We start from the raw sequence: 21,712 nt of genomic DNA, 5'->3' as shown, positions 1-21,712 counted from the left end.
CTTGGAGAAATTTGAGCATTACTTTGCTAACATGTGAAATGAGTGCAATTGTACAGTAATTTGAACATTCTTTGGCATTGTCTTTCTTTGGTATTGGAATGAAAACTGACCTTTTCCAGTCCAGGGGCCACTGCTGAGTTTTCTAGATTTGCTGGCATACTGAGTGCAGCACCTTAACAGCATCATCTTTTAGGATTTGAAATAGTTCAGCTGGAATTCCATCACCTCCACTAGCTTTGTTTGTATATCCCATTGCCTATTTTGTACCTCAAATTTCATAACTGGGCCCATAAGTTGATATCAAAAGTCTTGCTTATTTTTTTACAGTTCTTCTGAGGTTAAATTCTGGCCCTCAAACCCCAACACCAAGTTTGAACTTTCAATCAACCATTTTCTCCCTGCACCACAATCTATAGTGCCATCGTCTCCTAATTCCATACTTTTCACTGCTACCACCGATTCCCACCTGCCTCCTGCATTAAGACCACGGCCCCATAAGTGGGGTCATACCACTGACTCAGCTCTTATTCTCACAGTAATCATAAAATTCTTCTAATTAGATATTTGTGGATTGGCTTCACCAGTTTGAGGGAAAATAAAGCTTCAGTTCAGTTCAGTTGCTCAGTTGTGTCCAACTCTTTGCAACCCCATGAATTGCAGCATGCCAGGCCTCCCTGTCCATCACCAACTCCCAGAGTTCACCCAAACTCATGTCCATAGAGTCAGTGATGCCATCCAGCCATCTCATCCTCTGTCGTCCCCTTCTCCTCCTGCCCCCAATCCCTCCCAGCATCAGAGTCTTTTCCAATGAGTCAACTCTTTGCATCAGAAGGTCAAAGTACTGGAGTTTCAGCTTTAGCATCATTCCTTCCAGAGAACACCCAGGGCTGATCTCCTTTAGAATGGACTGGTTGCATCTCCTTGCAGTCCAAGGGATTCTCCAGAGTCTTCTCCAACACCACGGTTCAAAAGCATCAATTATTTGGTGCTCAGCCTTCTTCACAGTCCAACTCTCACACCCATACATGACCACTGGAAAAACCATGGCCTTGACTAGACGGACCTTTGTTGGCAAAGTAATGTCTCTGCTTTTCAATATGCTATCTAGGTTGGTCATAACTTTTCTTCCAAGGAGTAAGCGTCTTTTAATTTCATGGCTGCAGTCACCATCTGCAGTGATTTTGGAGCCCCAAAAAATAAAGTCTGACACTGTTTCCCCATCTATTTCCCATGAACAGATTATTTCACGTGAATATTTCCCATGAATATTTCCCATGAAACTGGCTTCACCAGTTTGAGGGAAAATAAAGCTTATAAACTATTAATGTCATGGTTTTATGTGGAAAACTGATTTGAGTTAGGTAGTACATATTTCTAATATTACTTTAAGTATGCCATCCAGTAAAATAAATCAGTATCTAGATTTGTAACAAGTTGTACTTATCTGTCTATATATATATTCTGAAATATAAATTAAACTGTATGCACTTTGTTTTTCTTAGCTTTTTTTACATAACTTGATATATAACATCACTTAGTGTTAAGATGATTTCTTTTTTTAAATTAATTTTTACTAGAATTATAGGGCAGGAGGAGAAGGATAAGACAGAGGATGAGATGGTTTGATAGCATCACCAGCTCAATGGACATGAGTCTGGGCAAACTCCAGGAGATAGTGAAGGACAGGGAAGCCTGATGTGCTGCTGTCCATTGGGTTACAAAGAGTCAGATGCGATGTAGAAACTGAACAACATACTTGCTTTACGATGTAGTATTAGCTTCAATTGCACAGCAAAATGAATCATCCATACATATACCTATATGACCTGCATGTACTAAGATGATATGGAAGACAGTGCATTATTGTATAGTTTAGATGAGAAAAGCTGTAGATGAGAAGCTCCTGAGCCAATATCAAAGATTACTAAGTTAATGTATGTTTATATATGTCAGATGAAAAGAAAATATTTAAATTTAAAAAGATATTTTTGTGTGATTCTCTGCTTTGGCTTTTTAACTTTTGGTCCCCCTTTATCCACTTCTCCCACCCTCTGGCAGCCTTCTAGATTCCACATATAAGAGAAATCATATGGCATTTGTCTTTCTCTAAGTTATTTCACTTATCATAATACCCTATAGGTATATCCATGTTGTCCCAAATGAGAAAATTTCATTCTTTTTAATGGCTGAATAATATTCAATTGTATATATACTGCAGTTTGTTTGTCCATTCATCCACTGATAGACACTCAAGACTGTTTACGTATTTTGACTATTGTAAATAATGCTGCAATGAATATGGGGGTGCATATATCTTCTCAGGTTAGTGTTTTTTCACCAGCTAAATAGCCAGAGATGGAATTGCTAGACCATATGGTAGTTCTATTTGTAATTTTTTGAGGAACTTCTGTACTGTTTTCCACAGTGGATGAACCAGTTTACATTCCCAGCAAATAGTGCACAAGAATTCTCTTTTCTCCACATTCTTGCTGCATTGTTATTTCCCGTCTTTTTAATAATAGCCATTCTAACAGGTGTGAAGTGATACCTCACTGTGGTTTTTATTTGCATTTCCCTGGTGATTAATGATGTTGAGTATATTTTTATGTACCTGTTGGCTATCTGTATATCTTCTTTGGAAAAATGTCTATTCAGATCTTATGCCCATTTTTAAATCAGATTCTTTGGGTTTTTGCTATTGAGTTTCATGAGTTCTTTTATATGTTTTAGACATTAACTCTTTATCAGGTATATGATTTACAAATATTTTCTCCCATTCAGTAGGTTGCCTTCCATTTTGTTGATGGTTTTCTTTTGCTGTGCAGAAGATTTTTAGTATAATGTAGTTTCACTTATTTATTTTTGCTTTCATTGCTTTTGCTCTTGGTGTCAGAATCGAAAAATTATCACCAAGATCTATGTCATTGTTTAGGTTCTCTTTTAGGAGTTCTGTGGTTTCAGGTCTTATATTTATATCTTTAATCCTTTTTGAGTTATTTTTTGTGTGTGATGCAAGATAGCGGTCAAATTTCATTTTTATGTGTGTTGCTGTCCAGTTTTCCCAACAGTTCTTTCCCATTGTGTGTTCTTTGCCTCCTTTGTCATAAATTAAGTGACCATATAAGTACGGGTTTATTTTTGGTCTGTCTATGCTTTCCATTGAGTTTTGTGTGTGTTTTTTTTTTCTTTTTGTTTGTTTTCCTACCGGTTACATAATGTTTTAATGACTATAGCCTTATAATACAGCTTAATATCAGGAAACATGTGGCCTCCAAGTTTGTTCTTCTTTCTCAAGATTGCTTTGACTACTTGGATTTTTTTGTGATTCCTTATAAATTTTAGGATTATTTGTTCTATTTCTGTGAAAAATCCCATTGGAATTTTGATGAGGATTGTATTGAATCTGTAGATTGATTGGGGGTAATATGAATATTTCCAATCCATGAGCACAGAGTATCTTTCCATTTGTTTGTTTCCTTTTCACTTTTTTTCATTAATGTCTTGTAGTTTTCAAATGTTTTTTATCCCTGGGTATTTTATTCTTTCTGATGCAATTACAAATGGGATTGTTTTCTTTGTTTCTCTTTCTGATTCTTAGTGTGTAGAAACATAACTTAGTTCATTCTTAGTTATAGAAACATAACTGACTTTTGTGTATTGATTTTTTAGCTTACAACTTTAATGAATTCTTTTATTAGTTCTAAAGATGTTTTGATGGAGTCTTTAGGGTTCTCTATATATAATACCATGTCATAGTGACATGCTTTACTTCTTCTTTTCCTATTTAGATGCCTTTTATTTATTTATTTTTTTCTTGCTTAATTGCTCTGGCTAGGACTTCCAATATCATGTTGAATTAAAGTGGTGAGAGTGGGCATCCTTGCCTTGTTCCTCATCTTGAGGAAAGGCTTTCAGCTTTTTACTGTTGAATATGAAATTAGCTGTGGTCCTATCATATCAGGCCTTTATTATGTTGAGATATGTTCCCTCTATACTCACTTTGTTGAGTTTTTCTAATTTGTAAAACAAGGTTAGCAAAAAAAAAAAATTGATGATAAAAGCCAGAAACTGGCAAAGAGAAGACATTAAAAAATATACAAAATCTTCCCCCAATATTGATAAGACCTGGTATATTACCATTGGTTTCATTTCCAGAGTTTGTTTAAAATGGAGCAAGAACTCACAAGCATATATGAAGCAATTTGAGTGCAGAAATCTTTATTATTCCTCTGACATTTATATTTGTCTGGCTTACAATGAGCTACACAACAATTTTTTTCTAAGTGATTCACGTTTATCATGTTTCTCCAAAGCATGCATTTGATATTCTTCAGAACTACAATGACTTTTGTTGTCACACTTTTATTTATTTGTTAATTATAATAAAATATGCAGTGTGCATAAACAAATATAGAGGGGAAAAGTGGATAAAGTCCAGGAGGGTTACCACCTGCCTGCAGCATGCAGTATGTCCTGGTATGAGCCACTCACTTAAGAGAGCTTCAACTTCAACTATTCCTATGATGGTTTGCAGGAGTTGAGAATACAAATGGGAATAAGATGCTTTTATGAGACAGTACAAGAGACGAATTAAACATTTCATGTGTATATCTATCTATTTATCTATCTATATAGATGTATGTATTGAAAGGACATGTAAGGTGTAGTACAAGAGAAAGTGAAGTGAAAGTGAAGTCACTCAGTCGTGTCTGACTCTTTGCGACCCCATGGACTGTAGCCTATCAGGGTCCTCTGTCCATGGGATTCTCCAGGCAAGAATACTGGAGTGGGTTGCCATTTCTTTCTCCAAGGGATCTTCCCAACCCAGGGATCGAACCCAGGTCTCCCACATAGTGGGTAAACGATTTACCATCTGAGCCACCAGGGAAGATCTCAAGAGAAGAATGTACTAATTTTGTCTGTTAGACAAAGACATTTCTTTGATTAACATGGTTCACAGTAATCTTTCTTTCCTCTACTGAATTGTTTCAAATACCCTCCATATGAATGATGAGAAAATGTATACAAAGATGAAGGTGAGATACTGCTGCTGCTGCTGCTAAGTCACTTCGGTCGTGTCCGACTCTGTGCGACCCCATAGACGGAAGCCCACCAGGCTCCCCCATCCCTGGGATTCTCCAGGCAAGAACACTGGAGTGGGTTGCCATTTCCTTCTCCAGTGCATGAAAGTGAAAAGTGAAAGGGAAGTCGCTCAGTCGTCTCCGACTCTTATCCACCCTATGGACTGCAGCCTACCAGGCTCCTCCATCCATGGGATTTTCTAGGCAAGAGTACTGGAGTGGGGTGTCATTGCCTTCTCCCGAAGGTGAGATACACTTGTATCAAATTTAGTGTTTTGATTTTTTTTTTTTTAAGAATGCCCAGTGAATGTGTCTAGAATGAGAAGAGGGTCTAGGACATAGTTACAAGGAATATCTACATTTGAGGTATTGACATAAGGAGTAAGTCAAAGGAGTAAAAAGGAAATTCATAGAAAAAGTTATCATAGTAATCAATAAAGGAGAGCCTTTTAAGAAGTGAAGTGAATGATATAGAGATTTTTAAAATCTTTTTTCATCTGAGCTGTGACCAGGAAAGAGTAGTTATTAGAGGGAGAGAGAATGAAAAAGGACTTTTTAAAAATTTTGTAGTATTTTGAATATGTTTATGTAGAGTAGAGAAGGATAGCTTAAGAAAATAGGATAACAGAATAAAGAATGGCCCCATAGGAAATGAAAGGAGTGTGGGATAAAGCTGAGGATTAGCTTTGAAAGAATTTAATAAAGCTGTGAGTGAGTGATAGAGAAAAGTGACTAATTAAAACGAGTGTAATGAGAGTTAAGGGATAGAGCTGGAAGAATTGCTGATTTTGGTTACATTTCTGATCAATTTTAAATTTCTGATGAACAGTTCTGGGTGTTGGGGAATAGGATATGGCATGTCAAAGAAAAGAGTGGATGAAGTTTGAGTAAAAGGAATTCAAGGAAGTTTGAGATAAAAACTTCCGATGTGGAAAAAACCTATGACCAACAGTTGGGTCCCCTTGTTTCAATTCAGAACTGCTAAGGATCCCCTAGACATGTCCTGCTTTGTATTTTTTTTTTTTCTTTCTTTCTCCTCCCCTCCCCCTCAGTGTCCTATAAACTAGGAACTTACTGGTTCCTCAATTACATTGTACTCGATTACACTGCTGCCAAGTCAAATGTGGTTAGCCTTAGGCTGCAAATTCCCATGGTAGCAGGCTTCATTCCCAGGCTATAACAGTTTTTGTAATGAAAATCAGAGACTCTATAGTTTATCACTACTAAAGGTAAAAATAGAGGATTACAATTGATGCGATCTTATATTAAAAGAAAATCTAAAGATATATTTTTGTCATGGAAATGTTTTACTTATTTTATTAGATTGAGATAAGTAGCCTGTTTTTTTAAAGACATTGTGTGTATTGTCTCTCTTTTTAGCATCCCAATGTGTTTGTTGGTTAACCAGCATCTTAGTCTCCTAGCAAGAAAGTTTCCTGAAACTAAATTTGTTAAAGCCATCGTGAATAGCTGTATTGAACACTACCATGACAATTGTTTACCAACCATTTTTGTTTATAAAAATGGTCAGATAGAAGGCAAATTCATTGGAATTATAGAATGTGGAGGGATAAATCTCAAGCTCGAAGGTAATGATGTTACTTTTAAAATTTGCCTGTTAAGAAAACTTACATAACTTAACAAATATGAAAATTTATTTTCATAAAACATTAGGCTTTTCCCTTGTTTCTAGTTTCTTCTTATATGCCTTCAGATTAATTTTCCTACTATAATACTATCATAACACCCACTTGCTTAAATCCTTAGTGATTCTTTGTTTTGTTAAAAATTCAGAATCATATGCTTAAAAATTTCAGCCCATCCAGTTGTATTTCTCAATGTATTCTGCAGTATCTTCTGCAACCAAGCTGGTCTTCAACCACTATCTCAAAGACACTTAACACATTTGTGCCTTTATATTGGGTTGGCCAAAAAATTTGTTCAGCTTTTTCCATAAAATATTACAAAAATCTGGACGAACTTTTTGGCCAACCCAATACTTTGTTTCATACTCTTTCTCTGTACCCTAAATACCCTACCCTGCTTTATCCTTCCTTCCAAACCCTATTCCTTCTTAGGTCTCCATTTAATCCATTATGTGATGCTGGACCAATTAATAATCTGTTTTCATGGTTCTCTACTGAAACATATATATATGTTCTATAGCATATATTCTATACACAACTTATTTTCCATTTATCTACATATTCTCAGATTTTGTTGGTTAACCCATTGCCTTTGAGTTTTGTCTCCCTAACAGGTGCAAGGACTATGCCTTCTACTGTTTTCTTTTTCATAGTACATAGCAAAGGGCATTATAGTTTTACGTTCTCTAAAAATGTTTACTTCCAAACCTAGTTCTAAGACCTAACTCTTCAGTTAGTCATTTCTTGGAGCTGATGTAATTCTGTATTAAAATCTTTTCTCTTACCATCATATTAAAGCCACTGTGAACAGCTATTTTTAACAGTCTTTCTTTCACTCTATCATCCCCCTAAAACTGTTTTTGGCCTTAGTAAGACTTCCAGAATTCTAATTGTTCCAGAGTTTTCCTTCCCTCTTTATTTTACCATCTTACTTTTTCAGCCTGTGCCTTATCCTCTTTTTTTTTTTTTTTCAGGGCTGAAATTTATTTACTATATTTTTCTAAATTTTTATTGCAAGATATTCGCTTTATAATATTATACTGGTTTCTGCCACATATCAACATGAATCAGTCACAGGTACACATATGTCTCTTCCCTCTTGAACCTTCCTCCCATCTCCCACCCCATCCCACCCCTCTCAGCTTTCACAGAGCACTGGGTTGAGCTCCCTGCGTCATATCATAATGTACATGTTTCCGTGCTACTCTCTGAAGTCACCGCCCTCTCCCTCCCACACTGTGTCCACATGTCTGTTCTATCTGTGTCTCTACTGCTGCCCTGCAAACAGGTTCATCAGTACCATCTCACTACATTCCTTACACATGCATGAATATAAATATTTGTGTCTCTCTTTCTGACTTGCTTCACTCTGTACAGTAGGCTCTAGGTTCACCCACCTCATTAGGACTGACTTGCATTCTTTTTTAAAGCTGAGTAACATTCCATTGTATATATGTACCACAATTTCTGTACCCATTCATCTGTCAATGGACATCTAGGCTGCTTCCATGTCCTAGCTATTGTAAAAAGTGTTGCAGCAAACATTAGTGTACATGTGTCTGTCTCAGTTATGGTTTTCACAAGATATATAGCCAGTAGTGGGATTTCTGGGTCATATGGTAGTTCTGTTTCTGTTCCTAGTTTTTTAAGGTTTCTCCATACTGTTCTCCATCAGTGAGGTTCAGTCAGTCAGTTCAGTCTCTCAGTCGTGTCTGACTCTTTGCGACCCCATGAATCACAGCATGCCAGGCCTCCCTGTCCATCATGAACTCCCGGAGTTTACCCAAACTCATGTCCATCCAGTTGGTGATGCCATCCAACCATCTCATCCTCTGTCGTCCCCTTCTCCTCCTGCCCCCAATCCCTCCCAGCATCAGGGTCTTTTCCAGTGAGTCAACTCTTCGCATGAGGTGGCCAAAGTATTGGAGTTTCAGCTTCAGCATCAATCCTTCCAATGAACACTGGTTGGATCTCCTTGCAGTCCAAGGGACTCTCAAGAGTCTTCTCCAACACCACAGTTCAAAAGCATCAATTCTTCGGCGCTCAGCTTTCTTCACAGTCCAACTCTCACATCCATACATGACCACTGGAAAAACCATAGCCTTGACTAGACGGACCTTTGTTGGCAAAGTAATGTCTCTGCTTTTTAATATGCTATCTAGGTTGGTCATAACTTTCCTTCCAAGGAGTAACCATCTTTTAGTTTCATGGCTGCAGTCACCATCTGCAGTGATTTTGGAGCCCAGAAAAATAAAGTCTGACACTGTTTTCCTATCTATTTCCCACGCAGTGATGGGACCAGATGCCATGATCTTCGTTTTCTGAATGTTGAGATTTAAACCAACTTTTTCACCCCTCTTTCACTTTCATCAAGAGGCTTTTTAGTTCCTCTTCATTTTCTACCATAAGGTGGTGTCATCTGCGTATCTGAGGTTATTGATATTTCTCCCGGCAATGTTGATTCCAGCTTGTGTTTCTTCCAGCCCAGCGTTTCTCATGATGTTCTCTGCATATAAGTTAAATAAGCAGGGTGACAATATGCAGCCTTTGACATACTCCTTTTCCTGTTCGGAACCAGTCTGTTGTTCCATGGTAGTTGAATCAATTTCATTTCCACCAACATGCAAGAGGGTTCCCTTTTCTCTACATCCTCTCCAGCATTTATTGTTTGTAGATTTTTTTAATGATGGCCATTATGACTGGTGTGAGGTGATAACTCATTGTGGTTTTGATTTGCATTTTTCTAATAATGAGCATTGTTGAGCATCTATGCATTTGTTGTTTGTTGGCCAGCTGTTGTGCCTTATCCTCTTAATTTAAAAAATACATAAGTATACAAACAATAATATAGAAAATATTCACATAATCATTACCCAAAATAACAAATGTGAACATTTTTTCATGTTTCCTTCAGCTATTTGTTTATCATTGAAATAAACAGTACAGATGTTGAAGTTGCCTATATTTCCATTCCTAGTTTTGTTCCCCTCCCTGCCTCACTAAGCAGTCACTACCATGAGTAGTGTGTTTCTGGACTATACTTTTTAAAATTATAATATTTGAAAAAAAAATTAAATTATTTAAAAATACGTATAACATGAAATTCATCATTTGAATGATTAAAAATGTATAATACAGTATTATTAATTAGTGTTACCCTATAATAAATTATATATCCAGAACTCAATTTATGGATAAATAAGTTATATTATTTAATCATTTTAAAGTATATGGTTAGTGAAAGGCACTCAGTTGTGTCCGACTCTTTGCAACCCCATATACAGTCCGTGGAATTCTCCAGGCCAGAATACTGGAATGGGTAGCCTTTCCCTTCTTCAGGGGATCTTCCCAACCCAGAGATCAAACCCAGGTCTCCCACATTGTAGACGGATTCCTTACCAGCTGAACCACCAGGGAAGCCCAAGAATACTGGAGTGAGTAGCCTGTCCCTTCTCCAGTGGATCTTTCCCATCCAGGAATTGAATCAGGGTCTCCTGCATTGCAGGTGAATTCTTTATCAATTGAGCTATCAGGGAAGCCCAAAGTATATGGTTGCTGCTGCTGCTAAGTCGGTTCAGTCGTGTCCAACTCTGTCCAATCCCATGGACGGCAGCCCACCAGGCTCCCCTGTCCCCGGGATTCTCCAGGCATGAACACTGGAGTGGGTCGCCATTTCCTTCTCCAATGCGTGAAAGTGAAAAGTGAAAGTGAAGTCGCTCAGTCGTGTCTGACTCATAGCGACCCCATGGACTGCAGCCCACCAGGCTCCGCCGTCCATAGGATTTTCCAGGCAAGAGTACTAGAGTGAGGTGCCATTGCTTTCTCCGAAGTATATGGTTAAGTGATAGTAAGTATATTTTCACTCTTGTGCCATCATCACCATTATCTATCTCAAGAACTCTTTGCATCATGCAAAGTGTTGCAACTCTATATCTTTAAACAGTAACTCTTTATTCTCTGCTCCCTCCAGCCCCTGGCAACCACCATTTTATTTTCTAACTCTGAATTTGACTACTGTCAAAGACATCATATAAATGAATTATGCAGTTTTGTCCTTTTGTGACTGGCTTATTTTACTTGGCATAACGTCCTCAAGATTAATCTGTATTGAAGTACGTGTCAGCATTTCCTTCCTTTTTAAAACTTTAAGGCTGAATAATATTCCATTGTATTTTTTATAGTACATTTTAGTGTAGTGCTAGTCACTCAGTCGTTCTGACTCTTTGCAATCCCATGGACTGTAACCCGCTAGGCTCCTCTGTCCATGGGATTCTCCAGGCAAGAATACTGGAGTGGGTTGCCATTCCCTTCTCCAGAGGATCTTCCCAACCCAGGGATCGAACCTGGGTCTCCTGCGTTGCAGGCAGATTCTTTACCCTTTGAGCTACTGGGCAGACCCATTAATCTGTTGATGGACAGAATTGTTGCTTCTACCTTGTGGCTATTGTGAATAATGCTGCTAAGAACATGGATATGCAAATAATCTATTCTGGTCCCCCTTTTTAGTTCTTTTGAGTGTATAGTCAGCAGCAGCAACAGTTCTACTTTAATTTTTGAGCAAAAGCATACTGTTTCCACAGGGGCTGTACCATCTAGCACTCCCACCAACAATGCAGAGAAGTTCTAATTCTTCTACATCCTTACCAACACTTGTTCATTCCCCTTTTTTTTTTTCTTAAATAGTAACCATCTTAATGTATGTGAGATGTCTTCCCCCCACTGACTTTTGATATCTCCTTTGTGGCTCAGAGGTTAAAGCGTCTGCCTGAAATGCAGGAGATCTGGGTTCGATCCCTGGGTCGGGAAGGTCCCCTGGAGAAGAAAATGGCAACCCACTCCAGTATTCTTGCCTGGAGAATCCCATGGAGGAGCTTGATGGGCTACAGTCCATGGGGTTGCAAAGAGTTGGACACGACTGAGCGACTTCACTTCACTTCATGTCATTTTCAGGATTAAAAAAAGATGCTTCAATCTGTTTCTGAAGTTTCTACTAAGTTCCAATGGTCTGCTCTGTCTATCCCTGAATCAGTATAGTACTATGTTCATTACTGTACCTTCCTAACAGTTTAGCTGTCTGTAGTAGGGCAAGTCTTTTTCAAAATGTAATACAAATGTTGGAATTAGTCTGTGACAAATCCTGTTGGTTATTTATTAGAATCACATTTAAAGATTAATTGTTGAAGACTTGATATCCTAATAATAGCGAATATTCCTAACCGTGAATAATTAATTTTGATCTTTTTTTTTTTTTAGAGATAAGGTCTTTAAAGGAGTGATTAAGTTAAAATGAGGGTGTTAGAGTGAGGCCTAACCCAGTATGACTGGTGTCTTTTTTTTTTTTTTTTAAATTTAAATTTATTTATTTTTTATTTTACTTTACAATTCTGTATTGGTTTTGCCATAGATTGACATGAATCCACCACAGGTGTACATGCGTTCCCAAACCTGAACCCCCCTCCTACCCCCCTCCCCACAACATCTCTCTGGGTCATCCCCGCGTACTAGCCCCAAGCGTGCCATATCCTGCATCAGACAGAGACTGGCAATTCGATTCTTACATGATATTATACATGTTTCAATACCATTCTCCCAAGTCATCTCACCCTCTCCCTCTCCCACTGAGTCCAAAAGTCCGTTATACACATCTGTGTCTTTTTTGCTGTCCTGCATACAGGGTCATCATTGCCATCTTTCTAAATTCCATATATATGTGTTAGTATACTGTATTGGTGTTTTTCTTTCTGGCTTACTTCACTCTGTATAATTGGCTCCAGTTTCATCCATCTCATCAGAACTGATTCAAATGTATTCTTTTTAACGGCTGAGTGATACTCCATTGTGTATATGTACCACAGCTTTCTTATCCATTCATCTGCTGATGGACATCTAGGTTGTTTCCATGTCCTGGCTATTATAAACAATGCTGCGATGAACATTGGGGTACATGTGTCTCTTTCAATTCTGGTTTCCTTGGTGTGTATGCCCAGCAGTGGGATTGCTGGGTCATAAGGTAGTTCTATTTGCAATTTTTTAAGGAATCTCCACACTGTTCTCCATAGTGGGTGTACTAGTTTGCCTTCCCACCAACAGTGTAGGAAGGTTCCCTTCTCTCCACACCCTCTCCAGCATTTATTGCTTGCAGATTTTTGGATCGCAGACATTCTGACTGGTGTGAAGTGGTACCTCATTGTGGTTTTGATGTGCATTTCTCTAATAATGAGTGATGTTGAGCATCTTTTCATGTGTTTGTTAGCCATCCTTATGTCTTCTTTGAAGAAATGTCTATTTAGTTCTTTGGCCCATTTTTTGATTGGGTCATTTATTTTTCTGGAATTGAGCTGCAGGAGTTGCTTGTATATTTTTGAGATTAGTTGTTTGTCAGTTGCTTCATTTGCTATTATTTTCTCCCATTCGGAAGGCTGTCTTTTCACTTTGCTTATATTTTCCTTTGTTGTGCATAAGCTTTTAATTTTAATTAGGTCCCATTTGTTTATTTTTGCTTTTATTTCCAGAATTCTGGGAGGTGGATCATAGAGGATCCTGCTGTAGTTTATGTCGGAGAGTGTTTTGCCTATGTTCTCCTCTAGGAGTTTTATAGTTTCTGGCCTTACATTTAGATCTTTAATCCATTTTGAGTTTATCTTTGTGTGCGGTGTTAGAAAGTGATCTAGTTTCATTCTTTTACAAGTGGTTGACCAGTTTTCCCAGCACCACTTGTTAAAGAGATTGTCTTTACTCCATTGTATATTCTTGCCTCCTTTGTCAAAGATAAGGTGTCCATATGTGTGTGGATTTATCTCTGGGCTTTCTAATTTGTTCCATTGATCTATATTTCTGTCTTTGTGCCAATACCATACTGTCTTGATGACTGTGGCTTTGTAGTAGAGCCTGAAGTCAGGCAGGTTGATTCCTCCAGTTCCATTCTTCTTTCTCAAGATTGCTTTGGCTATTCGTGGTTTTTTGTATTTCCATACAAATCTTGAAATTATTTGTTCTAGTTCTGTGAAAAATATCGCTGGAAGCTTGATAGGGATTGCATTGAATTTGTAAATTGCTTTGGGTAGTATACTCATTTTCACTATATTGATTCTTCCAATCCATGAGCATGGTATATTTCTCCATCTATTAGTGTCCTCTTTGATTTCTTTCATCAGTGTTTTATACTTTTCTGTATATAGGTCTTTAGTTTCTTTAGGTAGATATATTCCTAAGTATTTTATTCTTTTTGTTGCAATGGTGAATGGAATTGTTTCCTTAATTTCTTTTTCTACTTTCTCATTATTAGTGTATAGGAATGCAAGGGATTTCTGAGTGTTGATTTTATATCCTGCAACTTTACTATATTCATTAATTAGCTCTAGTAATTTTCTGGTAGAGTCTTTAGGGTTTTCTATGTAGAGAATCATGTCATCTGCAAACAGTGAGAGTTTTACTTCTTCTTTTCCAATCTGGATTCCTTTTATTTCTTTTTCTGCTCTGATTGCTGTGGCTAAAACTTCCAGAACTATGTTGAATAGTAGTGGTGAAAGTGGGCACCCTTGTCTTGTTCCTGACTTTAGGGGAAATGCTTTCAATTTTTCACCATTGAGGATAATGTTTGCGGTGGGTTTGTCATATATAGCTTTTATTATGTTGAGGTATGTTCCTTCTATTCCTGCTTTCTGGAGAGTTTTTATCGTAAATGGATGTTGAATTTTGTCAAAGGCCTTCTCTGCATCTATTGAGATAATCATATGGCTTTTATTTTTCAATTTGTTAATGTGGTGAATTACATTGATTGATTTGCGGATGTTGAAGAATCCTTGCATCCCTGGGATAAAGCCCACTTGGTCATGGTGTACAATCTTTTTAATGTGTTGTTGGATTCTGATTGCTAGAATTTTGTTGAGGATTTTTGCATCTATGTTCATCAGTGATATTGGCCTGTAGTTTTCTTTTTTTGTAGTATCTTTGTCAGGTTTTGGTACTAGGGTGATGGTGGCCTCATAGAATGAGTTTGGAAGTTTCCCTTCTTCTGCAATTTCCTGGAAGAGTTTGAGTAGGATAGGTGTTAACTCTTCTCGAAATTTTGGTAGAATTCAGCTGTGAAGCCGTCTGGACCTGGGCTTTTGTTTGCTGGAAGATTTCTGATTACAGTTTCAATTTCCGTGCTTGTGATGGGTCTGTTAAGATTATCTATTTCTTCCTGGTTCAGTTTTGGAAAATTGTACTTTTCTAAGAATTTGTCCATTTCTTCCAGGTTGTCCATTTTATTGGCATATAATTGCTAGTAGTCTCTTATGATCCTTTGTATTTCTGTGTTGTCTGTTGTGATCTCTCCATTTTCATTTCTAATTTTATTGATTTGATTTTTCTCTCTTTGCTTCTTGATGAGTCTGGCTAATGGTCTGTCAATTTTATTTATCCTTTCAAAGAACCAGCTTTTGGCTTTGTTGATTTTTGCTATGGTCTCTTTTGTTTCTTTTGCATTTATTTCTGCCCTAATTTTTAAGATTTCTTTCCTTCTGCTAACTCTGGGGTTCTCCAGTTCTTCCTTTTCTAGTTGCTTTAGGTGTAGAGTTAGGTTATTTATTTGACTTTTTTCTTGTTTCTTGAGGTATGCCTGTATTGCTATGAACTTTCCTCTTAGCACTGCTTTTATCGTGTCCCACAGGTTTTGGGTTGTTGTGTTTTCATTTTCATTAGTTTCTATGCATATTTTGATTTCTTTTTTGATTTCTTCTGTGATTTGTTGGTTATTCAGAAGTGTGTTGTTCAGCCTCCATATGTTGGAATTTTTAATAGTTTTCCTCCTGTAATTGAGATCTAATCTTAGTGCATTATGGTCAGAAAAGATGCTTGGAATGATTTCGATTTTTTTGAATTTATCAAGGTTATATTTATGGCCCAGGATGTGATCTATCCTGGAGAAGGTTCCATGAGCACTTGAGAAAAAGGTGAAATTCATTGTTTTGGGGTGAAATGTCCTATAGATATCAATTAGGTCTAACTGGTCTAATGTAGCATTTAAAGTTTGCATTTCTTTGTTAATTTTCTGTTTAGTTGATCTGTCCATAGGTGTGAGTGGGGTATTAAAGTCTCCCACTATTATTGTGTTGTTGTTAATTTCCCCTCTCATACTTGTTAGCATTTGTCCTACATATTGTGGTGCTCCTATATTGGGTGCATATATATTTATAATTGTTATATCTTCTTCTTGGATTGATCCTTTGATCATTATGTAGTGGCCTTCTTTGTCTCTTTTCACAGCCTTTGTTTTAAAGTCTATTTTATCGGATATGAGTATTGCCACTCCTGCTTTCTTTTGGTCTCTATTTGCATGGAATATCTTTTTCCACCCCTTCACTTTCAGTCTGTATGTGTCCCTTGTTTTGAGGTGGGTCTCTTGTAAGCAGCATATAGAGGGTTCTTGTTTTTGTATCCATTCGGCCAGTCTTTGCCTTTTGGTTGGGGCATTCAATCCATTTACATTTAAGGTAATTATTGATAAGTATGATCCCGTTGCCATTTACTTTATTATTTTGGGTTCGGGTTTATACTCCCTTTTTGTGTTTCCTTTCTAGAGAATATCCTTTAGAATTTGTTGGAGAGTTGGTTTGGTGGTGCTGAATTCTCTCAGCTTTTGCTTGTCTGTAAAGCTTTTGATTTCTCCTTCGTATTTGAATGAGATCCTTGCTGGGTATAGTAATCTGGGCTGTAGGTTATTTTCTTTCATCACTTTAAGTATGTCTTGCCATTCCCTCCTGGTCTGAAGAGTTTCTATTGAGAGATCAGCTGTTATCCTTATGGGAATCCCCTTGTGTGTTATTTGTTGTTTTTCCCTTGCTGCTTTTAATAGTTGTTCTTTGTGTTTGATCTTTGTTAATTTGATTAATATGTGTCTTGGGGTGTTTCACCTTGGGTTTATCCTATTTGGAACTCTCTGGGTTTCTTGGACTTGGGTGATTATTTCCTTCCCCATTTTAGGGAAGTTTTCAACTATTATCTCCTCAAGGATTTTCTCATGGTCTTTCTTTTTGTCTTCTTCTTCTGGGACTCCTATAATTCGAATGTTGGAGCGTTTCATATTGTCCTGGAGGTCTCTGAGATTGTCCTCATTTCTTTTAATTTGTTTTTCTTTTTTTCTCTCTGATTCATTTATTTCTACCATTCTATCTTCTATTTCACTAATCCTATCTTCTGCCTCCGTTATTCTATTTGTTGCCTCCAGAGTGTTTCTGATCTCATTTATTGCGTTATTCATTGTATATTGACTCTTTTTTATTTCTTCCAGGTCCTTGTTAAACCTTTCTTGCATCTTCTCAATCCTTGTCTCTAGGCTATTTATCTGTGATTCCATTTTGATTTCAAGATTTTGGATCATTTTCACTATCAATATTCGGAATTCTTTCTCAGGTTGATTCCCTATCTCTTCCTCTTTTGTTTGGTTTGGTGGGCATTTCTCCTGTTCCTTTACCTGCTGAGTATTCCTCTGTCTCTTCATCTTGGTTATATTTCTGGGTTTGGGATGGCCTTTTTATATTCTGGGAATTTGTGTAGTTCTCTTTATTGTGGAGCTTCCTCACTGTTGGTGGGGTTGTATCAGTGGCTTGTCAAGGTTTCCTGGTTAGGGAGGCTTGTGTTGGAGGTCCAGTGGGTGGAGCTGGGTTTCTTCTCTCTGGAGTGCAGTGGAGTGACCAGTAATGGGTTATGAGACGTCTAAAGTTTTGGAGTAACTTTGAGCTGCCTGTATATTGAAGCTCAGGGGTGTGTTCCTGTGTTGCTGGAGAATTTGTGTGATATGTCTTGTTCTGGAACTTGTTGGCCCTTGGGTGGAGCTTTGTTTCAGTGTAGGTATGGAGGCGTTTGATGAGCTCCTATTGCTTAATGTTCCCTGAATTCAGGAGTTCTCTGATGTTCTCAAGCTTTGGACTTAAGCCTCCTGCTTCTGGTTTTCGGTTTTATTTTTACAGTGGTCTCTAGACTTCTCCATCTATACAGCACCGATGATAAAACATCTAGGTTAAAGATGAAAGGTTTCTCCACATTGAGGGACACCCAGAGAGGTTCACTGGGTTACATGGAGAAGAGAAGAGGGAGGGGGTAGTTAGAGGTGACTGGAATAAGATGCGGTGAGATCAAAAGAGGAGAGAGCAAGCTAAGTCAATAGTCACTTCCTTATGTGTGCTCCACAGTCTGGACCGCTCAGAGGTATTCACGGAGTTATACAGGGAAGAGGAGAGGGAGGAAGTAGACAGAGGTGGCCAGGAGGGTAAGAGAGAGTAATGAAAAGGAGAGACAAGTCCAGCCAGTAATCAGTTCCTTAGGTGTTCTCCACCATCTAGAACACACAGAGAATCACAGAGTTGGATATAGAAGAGATGGGGGGGTGGGGGGTGGGAAGAGACAGAGGCCACTTGGTGGAGAAAAAGGAGAGTCCAAAAGGAGGAGAGAGTGGTCAAGCCAGTAATCTCGCTGTCAGGTAAAATTGGGTTTTGAAATGTACAAAATTGACAACAAAAACCGAAAAGCAAAGATTAAAAAACCTAGAGTAGAGGTTGGATTTTCAAAAATACAATATTAAAGAGAAGAAGCAGAAGGAAGAAAGAAAAAAAGAAAAAAGAAAAAATAATAAGAAAAAAAAGAAAAAAAAACAGGATTAAAAAAGAAATACCAACAAAAACCACACAAAGACTATATATGGTGTTTGCCTTAAAAAAGTAGTGTTTTTTTTTTGAAAAGTAATAGTAAGTTATAGAAATTAAAAATTAGAGGAAAAATAGAAGACTTAACAATTAAAAAAAAAGTTAGAAAAAAGAAAAAAGAGAAAAAAAAATAAGGAATGATTGTAAAAATAGTGAAGATATATCTGGCCCTTCTCTGATGTTATGGGCCATGTGGGGTCACTTCCAAGGCAGTTCCCTCTGTTTGACTTCTTCTGTTTGCTGGTCTCTTCAGTGTCTGAGTTCCGTCCTGACACAGGGGGGCGGTGGTGGACACTTTTTTTTTTTTTTTTAGGCTCACTAGTTCAGTAGCGCTGTGGGGAGCGGGGGATGCTGCAAACAAATAGCACTGTCATGGGCACACAGCGTCTCAGCCCCGCTGGACCTGTCCCCCGCCACGGCGAACAAACTGCTCCGGCTCCACGGTGCTCAGCTGGGAAACGTCCGAGGGCGGCCCCAGGCTGCGCGCACCTCCCCGGTCCAAGCCGCTCAGGTTTGGCGCCCAGGTAGCCCTCAGAGGCACAGACTCAGTTGGGACTGCGCCCTGCGCTCCTCCCAGGTCCAAGCAGCTGAGGAGCTTGGTGAACGCGGTCGCCGCGACTTGTCCCCTTCTCTGTCTCTACTGCTCAGTTTTCTGGGTGTACTGCTGGCGCTCCTTGTGAGGCGGATGGTGACTGTCCTGCATCCCCTGAAGTCTCAGCAAAGAAGCCTGCCCGCAGTTTGTTAGGTAAAGTCTCTCCGGGGCTGCGATTGCCCCTTTCCAGTCCTTATGGCTCTGGCTGCCTGTCCCCGGCGGGGGATGGTCTGCAGCCAGCTATTTCCGTTCCGTCCTTTGTTCTGTGCGCGGTCCTGGCGGGGTCTTATGTTCCAGCTTTTCGCGTGGTAGGTATCCCCCAGTCTGGTTTGCTAGCCCAAGTTCGATCGCTCTGGTTACGCGTGGGGCGTTTCTGCCCGATTCTTGCCGAGCACGGCAGCCCGCATCTCCCGCGCTTCCCTGCCCTGCCCCCATTGCTAGCGGCGGATGCAGGCGTCTGCGCGGCTTTTCCGCTGGGGGAGTTACTGTTGGGCTTGTAATCTGTTGGTTTTAATTATTTATTTGTTTTTCCTTCCTGTTATGTTGCCCTCTGTGTTTCCAAGGCTCTCCACAGACTCGGCAGGGAGAGTGTTTGCTTGTGTTTGGAAACCTCTCTTCTTAGAATTCCCTTCCCGGGACGGGCTTCCCTTCCCGGGACGGAGCTCCCTCCCCACCTCCTTTGTCTCTTTTCTCGTCTTTTATATTTTTTCCTACCTGTTTTTGAAGACAATGATCTGCTTTTCTGGTTGCCTGATGTCCTCTGCCTGCATTCAGAGGTTGTTTTGTGGAGTTTGCTCCGCGTTGAAATGATCTTTTGAGGAATTTGTGACAGAGAAAGTGGTCTTCCCTTCCTATTCCTCCGCCATCTTAGGACTGCCCTCAATTTTGATCTTTTTTTTGTAACTTTCTTTATAAATATAATGTATATACAGTTGGCCCTTGAACAACACAAGAGTTATGAGTATTGACCCCCACGCAGCAAAAAATCCACACATAATTTTAGAGTTGGCCCTCTGTACTTGCAGTTCTACATCTGTGGATTCAAACAACTATGGATTGTGTAGTACTATAATATGCATTTACTGAAAAAATCCACATACATGCGAACCTCTGCAGTTCAAACCTGTTTGAACTGTTCAAGGGCCAATTTGTATTATATTTTGTAATTTTCCTCTTAAGTTTATTTTGTAATTTTCCTCACAAATGTTCTGTTCATTTACACAGTGCTTAGGAATAAATTTAACAAAATAAGCAGTTTGCAGGACTGGGGTTTTTTTGTTATCAGTTCAGTTTTTTTCAGTTTCACTCTTAAATATGTTTACATAATTCACATTTTTTTGTTGAAGTTTTCCCACTAAAATTTTCAAATGTATTGGCATACTTTTTTCTCATAGTAGTCTCATGGCTTTAAAATCTTTATCTTGGTTTTGCCCCATATAATTCTTTATATTGTTTAGTTTGTTTCTTTTTCTTGTGATGTTTTTTGCCTAAGGTGTGTCAAATAGTCTCTTCAAAGAACCAGCTTGTGATTTTGTTAGTCACCTCTATTGGTTTTGCTTTTCAACCTTTGCTAGTCTCTTCTTCATTATATCTCTCTTTCTGCTTTCCTTGGATTTACTTTATTTTTTTTTTCTAGCTCCTTGATTTGTACTTTCAAAGCTTTCAGTCATTTAAAAATAAATATTAGCCATAATTTCTCCCTTTAAGTATAACTCTGCTATATCCAATGTGTATTTTGACATAGTACTTTCATTGTAATTAAGTTCTAAATATATCATCATTTCCACATTAATTTTATTGGAGTCAACTTCTGTTTCATATAGATGTTCCAAGATTTTTATCTGATTTATTGATGGGTTATTTTTTGCAGAACTTGAATGGAAGCTAGCAGAAGTTGGAGCAATACAGACTGATTTGGAAGAAAACCCCAAAAGAGTCATTGTAGATGTGATGGTATCTTCGATTAGAAACACTTCTATTTATGATGACACTGATAGCTCAAACAATGATAATGAAGATACCAAATAGAAATATTTAATAAATAGCTTTAAAGTGTTTATATATGGAGTATTTTTGTCACTGCCTTTATAATCAGAGATCAGAATATTTATAAATAAATTTATTTTCATTTTCATATTAGAATTATAGCTTATATGTAATTACAAAAACTTCCAGATATTTCAGAATATTTATTGCCTCCAACAAAACTAGAATTTGTCCTGAACCCTTAATATTTTTCTGTACTTTATCCTCTTTCTGATCCTTTTTGGACAATAACAAATATATTACAAGTCCTCTGTGTTGCCTAATCACTTCCAAAGAGGCATGTGAAAAAAAACAATGAAAAAGAATCATGGAATTTAATTTACTTTAAGAAATATTAAAGTCTATTATTTAGAGGCTTTGAGTGAAAATGCTTAAATTTATGACCATATGCTTTTTCTTTGAAATCTCTTACCTATTAAAAAAATTAAGCACTCAATGGAAAAATGCAATTTAAAGATTCTAAAAAGTACTAAGAAACATCTCTACTCATTGTTATAATTTTTAATAGTTCTATTATTGTCAGAAAGTATTAGTTTACTAAGTAGGCTATTGAATCATTAGACCTGTATAACATGCAAGTTTCTAAATCATGAGAAGTGAGAAAAGTATATTGTGAAGCTTACACAGAAGAATTCATCATGGGAAAATATATATTTGGACACT

At 38.0% G+C, this 21,712-nt stretch overlaps 1 protein-coding gene across 1 annotated transcript in view; it reads left to right on the top strand.

Annotated features, from left to right (window-relative positions):
• Positions 1-21,031, top strand: part of PDCL2 (phosducin like 2) — a 43,000-nt gene extending 21,969 nt beyond the window's left edge. Inside the window, exons 5-6 of the mRNA XM_040237313.1 lie at positions 6,462-6,670; positions 20,874-21,031. Coding sequence (XP_040093247.1) covers positions 6,462-6,670; positions 20,874-21,031 — 367 coding nt within the window. The remainder of the gene's footprint in view (positions 1-6,461; positions 6,671-20,873) is intronic.
• The last annotated feature ends 681 nt before the right edge of the window (positions 21,032-21,712 follow it).

This window comes from Oryx dammah, unplaced genomic scaffold (assembly GCF_014754425.2).
Source record: "Oryx dammah isolate SB20612 unplaced genomic scaffold, SCBI_Odam_1.1 HiC_scaffold_3, whole genome shotgun sequence".
Lineage (NCBI taxonomy): Eukaryota > Metazoa > Chordata > Mammalia > Artiodactyla > Bovidae > Oryx > Oryx dammah.
Note: the sequence above shows the minus strand (reverse complement) of the source record. Positions and strands in the feature narration are given on the sequence as shown.